The sequence below is a fragment of the Telmatherina bonti genome, assembly GCF_933228915.1.
Source record: "Telmatherina bonti genome assembly, chromosome: 15".
In the NCBI taxonomy this organism is placed as follows: Eukaryota; Metazoa; Chordata; class Actinopteri; order Atheriniformes; family Telmatherinidae; genus Telmatherina; species Telmatherina bonti.
Window position 1 is genome coordinate 10954818 of NC_136613.1, and position 12588 is coordinate 10967405.

At 37.4% G+C, this 12588-nt stretch overlaps 2 protein-coding genes across 2 annotated transcripts; one reads left to right on the plus strand and one right to left on the minus strand.

Annotated features, from left to right (window-relative positions):
• Positions 1 to 629: 629 nt before the first annotated feature.
• nms (neuromedin S) lies at positions 630 to 4577 on the plus strand (the record flags this gene model as incomplete). Its single annotated transcript, XM_079254355.1, has 7 exons — positions 630 to 651; positions 766 to 812; positions 1247 to 1303; positions 2541 to 2567; positions 2662 to 2715; positions 2949 to 3023; positions 4365 to 4577. The coding sequence occupies 7 exons, from the start codon at positions 630 to 632 to the stop codon at positions 4395 to 4397; spliced, it is 315 nt and encodes a 104-aa protein (XP_079110481.1). The 3' UTR covers positions 4398 to 4577.
• A 143-nt stretch (positions 4578 to 4720) lies between these two features.
• pdcl3 (phosducin-like 3) lies at positions 4721 to 10200 on the minus strand. The gene is made up of 6 exons (XM_079254583.1): positions 10129 to 10200; positions 8588 to 8708; positions 8268 to 8358; positions 6567 to 6710; positions 6033 to 6241; positions 4721 to 5315 (listed from the first exon to the last, which is right to left on the minus strand). Exons 1-6 carry the CDS (start codon positions 10132 to 10134, stop codon positions 5170 to 5172), a joined length of 717 nt encoding a protein of 238 aa, XP_079110709.1. The 5' UTR covers positions 10135 to 10200; the 3' UTR covers positions 4721 to 5169.
• Positions 10201 to 12588: the final 2388 nt, after the last annotated feature.

Below are 12588 nucleotides of genomic sequence, written 5' to 3' on the forward strand. Positions count from 1 at the left end.
GCATTACACAGTCAAAAGGTTACTGGTTTCCCATTGACCCATTACTGTAAGTCTGCTAGTGTAGCACATTAATTCAAGTTTATTATAATCCACATGCTCAGTAGTTTCCTGTATAAGAGGATGTGAACCAACTGTATCATCAGACCTTCGATAGATATTGCAGCTCATCTTGAAGTGACACCAGCAATCACACTGAACTGAAAGGGTCCATTAAAAATAAGTATGAGGAAGATGATAGAAAATCATTTATGACTCTTCTCTTGACAGGATGTGTTCTACAGTGATGATATGATACATGAAAGACGTTGACATAAACGCAAAAGATTGTGAAATTATCTACGAGGGGTTTCTTTCTTTCCTTTTAAAGCTGAAGTTAAGTTATTCTTTAAAGCCTCGAGCTGCAGGAACCTTCTTTATCTGAAGGGATTATCCTTCAGTCTAGATTTGATGCTATTTTACTTAAAAAATGTCAACTTTTATGTATTTGTAAAGTCAAATCTGGTAAAATTATATGAAGACTGAATCCAGCAAACATCTACAGGTTCAGTATCTTCAACATGACATGTTTACATGTTGACTTTTTTTAGTAAATGCAGTTTATTTGTTTCCATTTTCATTTAAAATGAAATATGACAACAATTAAATATAACGGTATCACTTGCGTTCATTCAAAGACTGTTTGACTTTTAGGAAAAAAAGGATGTTGCATGCATAGTAGCTGTAATAAAATAACATTATATCCTAATGTTTCTGTTCTTTGTCCAGATGCCAGTCCTTATGATCAGTGGGAAGACAGCGTAGAGTTACGAAAGGTGGGGACGTAAACCTTTGTCATCCATATTCATCCGCTTTGCAAACCTTTGTTCCAAGTACAACCTGTACCGACATTTTTCAAACCCTCTCCTCTCTGATTCTGTTCCTGCATGTAATGCTTGTGTGTCACAGCTATTGCTCTTTCTCTCCTAGCTGAGTAGATAACCAGAAGCTTCTGGTCCGAAACCTTAGTCTGAACATCACCAGTTGTGCAGCATGCTTTCAGGCCATATAATGGATGCAACAGCAGCTTTATTAGAGGGAAAGTTAAGCTTGAAATGACAGTAAAGATGAATTAACCTTTGACCTTGTCTTGTTAGCCAGTGTAATGTAAAGCCAACACACCAGGGCTCTCTTTATGTCACCTGCATTCAGCCTGAGACTCATGTTGCCTTTAATGTCTGATTCTAAATCACGTGTTGTCTGTCTGCAGGTGCGAGGCCTCCAAAGTGATGATGTGAGGGATATGTTGTGGAGGGATCAGAATGAGGTAGGTCAACATCAAAATCACCTTTTTCATAAGAATTTTGGAAGGAATATGTACTGATGGAATAGTGCCATGCAGTGGATTTAAGGGGCCGGTTGAAGACTGTGTGAGTTGTGCAGCTTCGAGAAACAGAGATTAGATGGAAATTCCTGGTTGTTTCGCTGCTGAACAGAACATAAAAGCAAATTTAAGATCTCCTTCACTTCCATCTATGTGGCCAGATATTAGGCTGAATAATAACACCATAAGGTTTTAAGGCTTGTGATTTCAGTCCAGTGTGTAAGATAACACCATGAGCCCCCAGACATTAAAACAAATATTCACCCATATAAATAAAATGTAATTGCATGAGCCTTTATCAGTTTTCTGTGCTGCAGCAGAAGCTTGTGCAATCATAAATACAGCATAAAAGAAAAACAAAATGAAGCTGAAAATACAACAAAATTGTGTATGCACCAGACCATTGGTTTGTGTTGACCTTCCCTGTGACTGCTGTGGCTAACATGCAGGAGTCAGCGCTGCAGCATGCTGCTGCACATGATGCAGATGCTAGCAAGAAGCAGACCAGCGCCTGCATCCTCTGCCCTCAGTCAAACAGGAGCTGTGCAGACTTGCAAGGCAGATTGAAGTTTGGAGATCTTTTATATATCCCACCATGGCACATTTTTTCTGAGTTATCCAAGAACTTGTTAACTCACTTTGAGGAGGGAGCATTTCTACATATCACTAAGGTCTGATGTAAGGAAGCTAAGGTCGGATGCTTGGGGAAACAACCGTGGCTTTTTTCTTTTACAACTCAGTAAGAAAAGAAAGAGTTAATATTCTTTGTTTAAGCTTTGGACATAAAATATTTGGTCAGAACTCCTGCTTCGTTGGTTGAGCTCTGCAGGCTGACAGGCGAACAGAGGCAGACATTCATTGCATTGTTTGAAAGAAATGGATTTCACAGCTTTAACAGAGCAAACAGTTAACATACAGGCCTCTGTTTACTAGTGAAGAAATAAGAATTAAAATGTAAATTTAAGAGAGCAATGGATTTATAAACTCTGGGTTCAAACTCTCCGAAAAAAAAGTTTTGAATTAATTTACTTCTTCTTCTTTTGGCCCATATTGGTGTTTTATATCCTGTTTGAAATAATGACGCAGTAAAAGCAGCATGAAATGGGTATAAAGTAATAATTACATTAATTCTAACTATTACTTCTGTTATTAACCTGAGATTATGTCCCCCCCCACACAGGAGCAAGTCCAGAACATTTTCAAAAGAGTAGGTCTCCCTTCCCAGTTCTGTTTAGTTTTATTTCTAATATCTGAAATTTGTTCAGCAGAAAATCACTAATCGAAGCTGCTTCTTTTTTCAGTTCCTGTTTCATTACTCCAAAGCACGCAACTCTGTTGGAGCCGTACAACAAGAGGTGAGTAGTCACTCGGAGTGGTTCCATTTGGTCTTTAAATGGGATTTTAAAGGTAAAACCGCTGTTATTACTGCCTGCAGTTTATCTAAGTCTTGTTAAGATTAAATATAATCTAATTCTTGTTACACAAGCTGTAAAATAAAAGGCTTTTAAATAAAGTGGTAATGATTCTGTAAACATAATGTAACAACTGGTCGGTTTCCACATCTCTACCGTCACTTTTCTTCCTTCAGTCTCACTCGGTTCATCCTCTGATGCGACTCTCACCCAAACTGTCCCAGAGGAGAAAGAAGAAGGTGGTACTTTTGGTGAGAAAAAATTAAACACACACACACAATAAGTCATTAGTTCTGTGGTTTAACCTCCTGACTACCAGTAGTTCAAATTTGTCCTCTGTGGAGGACCTTTGTAAACCTAAATATTTTCATCTCCCTGAATGCTACTGAACTAACCTTTTGGTCTTTAAAGAGGACATTTAGTGCTTTTAAATGGTACCTCATTTGCGGGGGGGGGGGGGGGGGGGCTTTGGGAACTTTCTTTCTTCAAGAAAAATGGCCTCCATTGCAACGAGCATGTTTTATGGGAAGAGCAAAAGTGCAGAATACTTTTCTTTGTGCTGATTTTTACTTGAAATTTTGTAGTTATATTTTAATTGAATATCTTATAAACACATTAAATAGTTTCTGAGATAAACATAACTATATTTTACCACAATATTTAAAAGTTTAAGCAATGTCCTCCATAGTGGACATTTGTAGTTACACATTTTTTTTCCTGGTAGTCAGGAGGTTAAGATAATCACACGGATGTGAAAATGTAGCATGTAGAGCAGCTCGGCCCCATGAGGGTCACAGTCCTGCAGGTTTCCAACTCATCCCCACAGCAACACACCTGACTCAGATTAATCATTTATTAATCATGTGTCATCTGCTGTTGGATCCATTTACTGTGGGTCTGGTGTGTTCAAGCGGGGACACATTGAAAACCTGTCAGCCTGCAGCTCTCCTGGAACCGAGTTGAATAGTCCTAATGTAGAGGATGGTGGTTTCTAGCAGAAATGTGTCCAAAAAACAAACAGTGGAGATGCCTGAAATCTGATTTCAGCCACCAAAAATGTTTCAATGTCATGTTAATACGTGAAGCTATCAGCTTTTAACTCATAAAATAGGTTTTAGATACTTGATCAGGAACGACTCTGTGAAGTAAAATAATCCAGGACCTACAATACAATCTACATCTTGGGGAAATATCCCCTATTTGCCAAAACATTTCCCCCTAAATGAAAAAGACTGTTGGTAAGCCTTTATGAAGACAGATGGGAGAAAAGTCTCATTTTGCTTCCAAAATGAAAATAAATTACATTTTTAAATGTTAATGAACATAAAAGAGAAAAACTGGGGCGAATGTTTATTTAAAATCTCTCTACTTTATTGATTACACTGCAACACACTGAAAAGCAGATGCACAAAAAGACACTGTCCACCATTCCTCCTCTGCAACGTTTTAACCTTTTCAGGTAGAAAAGAAACAGCAAGTGCGGTGATGAAGAGGCAGCCTGCATTCATCAACTTAAACTGCATCACTATTCATGTTCGATTTACGGCTCACATCGACTTTCTCTTTGTCTCCCTGTCCTGCTAATCACCCAGAAGATTCGAAGTCTGCCAGAGAGGATGTTGTAAAGGCATACAGAAATAGAAAAAGCAGTGAAGGAAATTCCACCCAAGGAAGAAGATGAGCTGCTTCACCTCCGGACTACGGATCTGCTGATCCAGAGTGGCGTAGAGCCCCTCTGGAGGGTCTCTCCAGCTAGACAACATCCTTTTTTTTGTAAATAGAAAATAAATTACATGTAAAATATGGAAAAACAGACCCGCTCTGCCATGGCTGCTATGTGTCTTGATGCTTCCAAATGTTAGCTGCTGTAACTGAATGGGAACTGTTAGCAGGAACATACTGTGCATAATGTGTTAAAGTAAAAAAGACACCAGGTACGAACTTGAAATGATCTCAAGTCTTTATAATCAGGACATCAAAAATATTTATGAAACGGAGTTACTTTGGCAAGGAGGTTAACTCACATTTTAAAATAAAACAGAATTAAATGTACATTTTGTGACAATGATCATGAAACAATAAAAAACCTTTAAATTTATCTTGGATGGTTCTGCAAGAACATAGTTTAATGTTGTTCAAATGACCAAAAGTGATTTGTTTTTCCCCGTCTGAAATGCACAGGAGTGATTCAACCGATTCATACCGAGTTTTAACCTTTCCAGCTGAGTGACCCGTCTCAGTGCAGGACTGAGTTCTGCACATGAGCGCCACCTTCACGATGCTCACAGGAAATGCATGTGCTGAATAAGCAGACGCCATCCTCTCCGTGTCCCGTCCCAGGTGTTTCAGGTCTTCAGTGTTTCTGTGCAGCGGCCCAGAAGTCTTGGCTTTGTTCAACTAGTCCTCATCCTCAGAGTCACTGTTCTTTCTCGTAGGAAGCGAACTTCTGACTGATGACATTAACTTGTCTTCAATCTGTTTCTTGGGGTTTTCCTCCAGGTCTGTCTTCACGGCCCCAGTTTCCGATAACCTCCACTCTAGCTCTGGATGAAACACACCAGAGGAATAAACACTTTAATCATGAGATAATGCCAAAACGTAAAGACTGCACGTCACCCTGCCAGATAAGCAAAATGTCAAATTTAAGCATCACACATCCAAATATCTGCCACAAAAAAGTATTTTATAAGAGGTCAGGTTTACTTTTAAATAAAAACAGAGTAATGATGACATACTGCAGCTCAAGGGCGACACTTAAACTGGAAAAGTCCTTTAGAGCACCTGATACCTGAAAGCCTTGACGACAGAGCAGCAGTAGTAACAGATTTTAGTTTAACTCTGAGGTTTCAATTCAGGGCATATCACCATGGAAACCTATGTTGGTTTTCATAGAGAAGCATCTTCATGAGAGATCTCATACAAATTATAAGGGGCTATACAGAAACGTCTAGATTAATATTAATATCCATCTAAAGTCTGTCTTTAACTACTTTGCACAAATGAAATTCATTTTGTTTATCATTTTAGAAGCTTGGATGATGAAAACTATAATAAAAGAGTTTAATGTCCACAGAGAAGGTGTATTTCTACTGGTTTTTACTCTTCCAAAAGTTAAAGGTCATACTTTGTTCCTGTTCTTATCCAGGATAGTGATGCTCATCTTATGGCAACTGCAACTTTTTTTTGCACATGTTGGGCTTTTGTGTTAGAGGTCCCTGACTTATTCTTGTACATTTTTAAGTCATCCAGTCAGTTTTTACCTTCAACTTTGAGGTTCATGCCCCCAAACACCAGTGGCCCAATAAACTGTGCCTTCATCTCCCCTTCAAAGTAGACGAAGATGGTGGGCAGGTTGCGGTCCGGGTAGTTGGGGATGCAGGTGGTGGAGATGGACTTGAGGAACTTGGTCTGAGGGAATTTCCTGGCCAGTGAGCTCAAGTGCTGGTTGATGAGGGTGCATAGAGGGATGCTGGCGTGTGAGAGAAGCAGAGAGAAAACACTGAATCAGTTAGCGTTGAACACTTTAGTGTAAAAATAAAAAGCTGTGGCATTAAATGTCAATATTTAACTTTTCCTATTTGACCTTTTTGTGTTTAGTTTTAGAACACACACACATTTCATACACATTATCTAATCTGATTTTAATTTCAGCTACAGCTCAAACATTATTTATCCGACAAATGTTTCGCACCTGTTTTAAACAAACATGGTTTCATGAGATGCATGAAAATGTAATATTTCTCCAACACAGAACATTGTTGTGATTTTTAACCGGGACCAAATGGAAACTTTACCCTTGTTTGTAGAGGTGCAACACCACCCAGATGCCTTCTCCAGCCTTGTTGACTTCCTTGACGTAGTCCTGTCCAGAGATTTCCCCTACTTCCCCGAACACATTCTTCATCTGAGTTGCCTTCCACTCTGCAAGACGCTTTTGTCTGGAAGGAGATGCATGTGGAATCAGTACGCTGGAATAACCAAACGTCTAAATCTACAAGTAGTCTCAAACTCAAAGGGAACTTTTGGGACTGGAAACGTTCCTCCAGACGATGCATCAGGAATGGCCACAGATACCAATATAATTCAATACTGATGAATCAACTTGATTTTTTTTTTATTAATAAAAACATTTTTTAAAATGTTATTTAAAAAAATTAAAAGACAGTTGTGCAATACTAATAATAGTAAATAATTAAAACAATCACAAAAAGAGCTTCTGCTTGTAAAACAGGAATTATTTGCTCTTTACCTCTAACAGCATCCTGCCATGTATTACTTGAGGTAAAGTTAGAAGAGTTTGACAGAAAGATTATGAAAGTCAGCAGGAAGTTCCTCAGATTGGAACGCTGAAGCGAACTGTCCTCAAGGGTCTACAGCAAGTGTGTCAAAGCAGCCATGAACACCTCATGTGTGTTCAGTGGCATATATAATCAGCTCATTCAGTGCATTCACTCCAGAACTGCAGAGGCTGGCCCACCGCCTGATAATGTAGAGCAGTGAGCATCTGATGTCATCATACGTGTATGATGGTATGTTAAACAGTGAGGCGGATTTTCTCTCAATCTAGAGATTTCTTTTCATGATGCGAGAAACCGTAAGGAGTGCCATTTGGGGGTGGACATGCTGACACATCTGTGACTGAGCCTGTTACTGCATGCGTTTCCCCCTTCTCACCACGATCGTGGTAATACTGAGCTGAGTGGGAAACAACAGGTGTCTCTGATTTTGATAGCGCCATACTGGCCCAGCAGGCTTTGGATGGTGGAATGGGTGAGTCTGCTCCACCGTAAGGACCTGGTGTTGTAGGCTCATGGTCAGATTCTTCACTTGCATCCTGAATGATTCGCTCTCTGTCTGGGTATATGTGAGGTTAAATTTAAGCAGATCTCGTTTCCATTTGAGAATAATTGAGACATTTTAAAGGGGCTTCTTTCTGTTCAAAGAGAGTTTCTTCTGCAAGGCTGCTCAGTGTTCATGTCTACACACTTTTACCAGGTTCTACTTCCTCTCTGGCCCTGCGATGGAGTGGCGAGCTGCCCAGGGTGTACCCCGCCTTTCGCCCAAAAACTGCTGGGATAGGCTCCAGCTTCCCTGCGACCCTTAATCGAAGTAAGCGGTTGGGATAATGAATGAAAGGACTTCCTCTCAGGCACATGGTCTATGCCTGCTCACGGTTAGAGATGTTACGTTACACATGAGCATGGACTTTGTGAGCAGGCTACATCTCCTGAGTGGGGATACCAAGTGAGGTTTGACAGAATATTAGACTTCCACTGTAACCCAGGTCTCTGAAAACTGACTTTCTCACCACACTACCTCTCTTTCATGGACAGGTGGAAGGCATACGGTTGATAATGTGGCATGCCAAGCATGTGTTCTGTCAGTTTTGGTCAAGACAAAGTGCGCTTCCCATAGTGGGCTACATCGCAGGGTTGTCAGAGAACCGGGGTTATGCCAGCTTCTTCACACAGCGCACCTGCATCATATCTGCTTACCTGTACATCTCAATAGCAGCTTCATCATCCTCACTGAACTCATCTTCATTCTCTTCTAGCTCCTCCAGAGTCATGCTTTCATATGTTTTAACTGCATTAAGAAACAACAGTTAGAAGCTGCCCAGGGTTTGTTCTATGCACTGCAAATAACAAAACGCATGGTTCAAAATGACTAAACAAGAACAGTTCAAAAATTAACTATTTGAGTAAAAAAACATGGTTTGATGGGATAAGAGAGAGAAATAAAGATTAGGAGGGATTATTTTTAAATAATGCTTTGTGAGGTAAAAATCTGGCAGCTTCCAAGCCACCCCTCATACCAACAGACTGTTGCTGGAGGGCCATCTCCTGCTCCTCCTCATCCTCCTGAGGAATCTCTTTTGGAGGAAGGATGCCTTTCCTCCGCAGGATATCATTCCACTCTGTGTCTTCATTTGGGTCCTTGGATTAAAAAAAAAAAAAAAAACATTCACAAATACAATTAATTTGGGATTATTTGATCTCTAGCATATTTTCCTTTTATAAACAAACACACTTTAGAGAGAAATGCCAATCACAATAATGAAATCAAACTTTTAAAAATTAATACAGGAGGTAAATTTTACAGTCTACCCACTGCTAACTCTTCTTTAACAGCACCTCCAAACATTTGACTGATGTAAATGAATTTATAAGTGTGTAAATCAAGCTTCAAGTGTGATCAGGTCTGTGGCATTGTTTTAAAAGACTTAATTATTATTAATATTTATAATACTTCATTTAATCCCTCAAAGATCCTTTCAAACCAATTTAATCAATTGTGATTTGTCACATCAGGCTTTTCAAATAATTACCCAAATACTGGTTTCCATCTGAAAAATCACATACTTAACATTGATTTTTAGCTTTTGTTCATACTTGCAGCATAAAATTGTGACTTTGAAAGAAGATTCCTGATCTATTTTCTACTGATCATTTATCAGTGTCAGGTCTCATTAACCTGTATGGTAGCTGCTGAGAGGAAAACACATTTGAACCTAATATGTTGATAAGCTCCAAATAAATTGGTAAACACCTTAAATAGAGTACTTATGTACATTTTATATTGTACTTTTTAATAATTGTTTTAATACAAGTTGTCCCTTAGTATGTTTCGTGGTGATATTGATAATTTTACAGAAGAAATAAAATCTACCTGTCTATCCTTTTTAAAAGACAATACTTACTACATAAGACCTGTTGATTAATAAAACTTTTTTATTTAATTTTATTTTTAAAAAGTATAAGACTTTTACATTGCAGCATTCTGCGTTTCTACAAATGTAATTATTTTGATTTTCTTTTAAAGGTAAAAACGACAAAGCCTAAAACGTTTCCATATAATTAGTGGCAACACTGCTGCAGCTTTCAAACAAATCAGCTGGGTCACTTAAATACCCACCCAGCAATTCGGCTTTTGGCTAACGCCATGTCAGTGTTTAAAAGATTATGAAATAAATAAATAAGATGATAATAATAAAAAAAATATTCAGATTATCAAGGGCAGCCATATACATGAGACGTCTCCCTTGACAGAGCAAATTTGTCTGGCAAAAATATGGCACACAGATCGCAGTTCTGTATGCCGATATGCTGGACAGGGCAGGTTAAAAAAAAAAAAAAGATTATGAAATAAAAAAGACAATTATTCTTAATAGTAGAAGGGGAAAGCCCAGTGTTGATACGCCCAGCTGAGAAACTCCTAGCAAAGTGTCGAAATAAATTCAGCGCTAAAAATGTTAATAAAATATGAAAACTATTCACTCACATCTGGTGATGTTACGTCGTATCATCTATCAGTGTTAAAACAAAACTCCTGATTAGACTTACAAGTTGTACAAACCTGCATTTTGGCAATTTAGAGCTCCTTGAAATCACACCACCGCTTTCCTCTCAGACACGGAAACAGAAGGACCGGAGGTGGACTAATTCCGGCAGAAACTAGAATATACGGATCCATCAAATAAGCACACAGTGGATTTATATCGACAACCCAACCATTTTATATGATTATATTTTAAATAGAACATAGAAACATGTTTAATTAATATTTATTTATTTTTTAAAAAACAGTGGCTTTTAGTTTAAAAGGCTAGGAACGAATGCTTAATAGATAGGACAATAATAAAAGTGACACCAATTTCCTGTTAAGGCTCAATATGACCAAATAAGGTGTGGGAGCTTAGCGTTCCATTTGTAGCTGCGAAACCAAACGTGTGTGGCGAGCACACAGGCACGCGCACGTCATCTGCGTGCTCTTTTTAAACTTCATTTAAAATATATGCGTGTGTATACAGTTGTGCTCATATGTATTAATACCCTTTCATTAAAGAATATATATATATATATATATATATATATATATATATATATATATATATATATATATATATATATATATATATATAGCTAAAAAAAATCTATATGAAGAATAAAATATGAATTTTATCATCACTACTTTCAAAATAAATTTACTCTTTACATTTATTTAAAACTTCATAATGTTGACTGATGTGAATTAATTCACAAGATGATGGTTTGCTCTTGAATATGTGCCAACAACATTCACAAAAACTAAATCTGATCCAAGGCTGAAACATGTACTCCTTTATGACAGATATTTAAGAAAGAATGCTTCCTCACTGCTCCCTAATGAATAACATTGTTTTATTTTGGATTGATTAAAGAACGAATAAGTTTTTGCAGTTTAATCAGGACTGCTGAAGCAGCTGCATACTGTACTGTGCTCAGTAACATCCGTAGATTAAATATAAGCAGTGTGCCTGTGACAAGCTGTGAGTGGTTAGATATCAGCTCACTAGGGGCCCAAAAGAATATTCTTTATGATTTTTACTAGCAGTACTAATTGTACCGTAACTGCACACAGTATGTGACAAGCTGAGTCTTTAATGCAAGATAAGGATTTTATATCCATGGCTTTTTGCTCCTTAAACGTGTTTCCTGTCCTGTAAACTGGATTTTCTTGCTTGAAAAATTCTGTTTGAATACTTTCTATCTTAAGTATACTTAAAGCTCCAGCATCCTGTTTTCAGTTCATCAAACATTGTCTTTCTTTCTTTCTGAGCTTTTCCTTTCATGTTTTCATAACATTTGTTCCTGGCTGAGCAGAGAAACAAACAGGGAATCTGAATTATTTAAAAAATAGAACAAACTTGGTGGCTAGTCTATTACTTTATTAGACAGAAGAAGAATTTCATATTTAAATTCAGAAATGCGTATGGTGACAGCTCTCTCCAGGCGTAATTTCCACATGCATTCAGTAAGGAAGAACACAAAAACTTGTTATTGTTACTCAGACCACTATAATAAAATCAATCTCAGTATATTATCATAAATTTATTAATATGGTGTTTGTATTTTTAAGGTATAGCTTTGTTACCTTGGCTTTTAAAGTAATGCATTTTATCCGTTTTATTTTATATGATGATAATCTGCACAGAACAGTAGATTGTTTACCAGGATGTTAAATATAAACTTAAAAAAGCAATTTGAAGAATTTCCTTTTTTTTTTTTTTTTTTTTTTTTTTTTTTAAACGTATAATCTCCTTGGGTCTTTGTGTGATCATCTTTGCAACTACAGAGGCTTTCCTCATGTTTACTCAGGTTCAGGTGAAACTTCTCCTGACTGAAGGGCCGTGAATCTCTCCCGGAACTGGCGGAAGGGAAAGTTCATAAAAAGGGGAAGAGAAGAAAACAAGATGAAGAGCTCTTACTCTTTGCTGTTTTCTACAGAGGATACACAAATCGTGTTTTCTAGCTTTTCTGTTAAAAAGGTTTGAATCTACACTTTCTGATTAGTTTCCCCATAATTTGGCTTTCAAATCAATTTTTCTAACTTCATTTGATTAACTGTTGATAAGTAACACTTTCCATTATTTTTTGGATAAGAACTGTGACCATTACTGTTGTAAATGTAAAAATAAAAATGTTGGTTTGATTGGTTTGTGTCTTCTTGGGAGCAGACAGTATTTTAATATATAAACTTTTAGGACATTGTTACTATTTCATATGTAAATACTTCAAACTGAATCAATGTAGTCTTTTTCAGTTCTGTTTAATGACATAATAAAGTTGTATTACAAGTTTTTTTTTTTTTTTTCAGAAATCAAAATACAAATGATACGTTCATCAAATAGTAACAAATTCCTCCAAATATCAATAGAGAAATTCAAGACAAGAAAGTTACATTTTATCATTGCACGTCGTGACTATGTGCTCTTTAGTTTGGATCCACGATTCGGCTAAGAGTAAGACATCCTCATATAAAATACTCGATCTTTGT

Excerpts from the sequence above, each read along its gene's own strand:
- pdcl3 (XM_079254583.1), bottom strand. Across the intron at positions 8,359-8,587 it reads CCTCCAGCAACAGTCTGTTG|TTAAAACATATGAAAGCATG; the intron begins GTATGAGGGGTG and ends TTCTTAATGCAG. Across the intron at positions 6,711-8,267 it reads GCTGCTATTGAGATGTACAG|ACAAAAGCGTCTTGCAGAGT; the intron begins GTAAGCAGATAT and ends ATCTCCTTCCAG.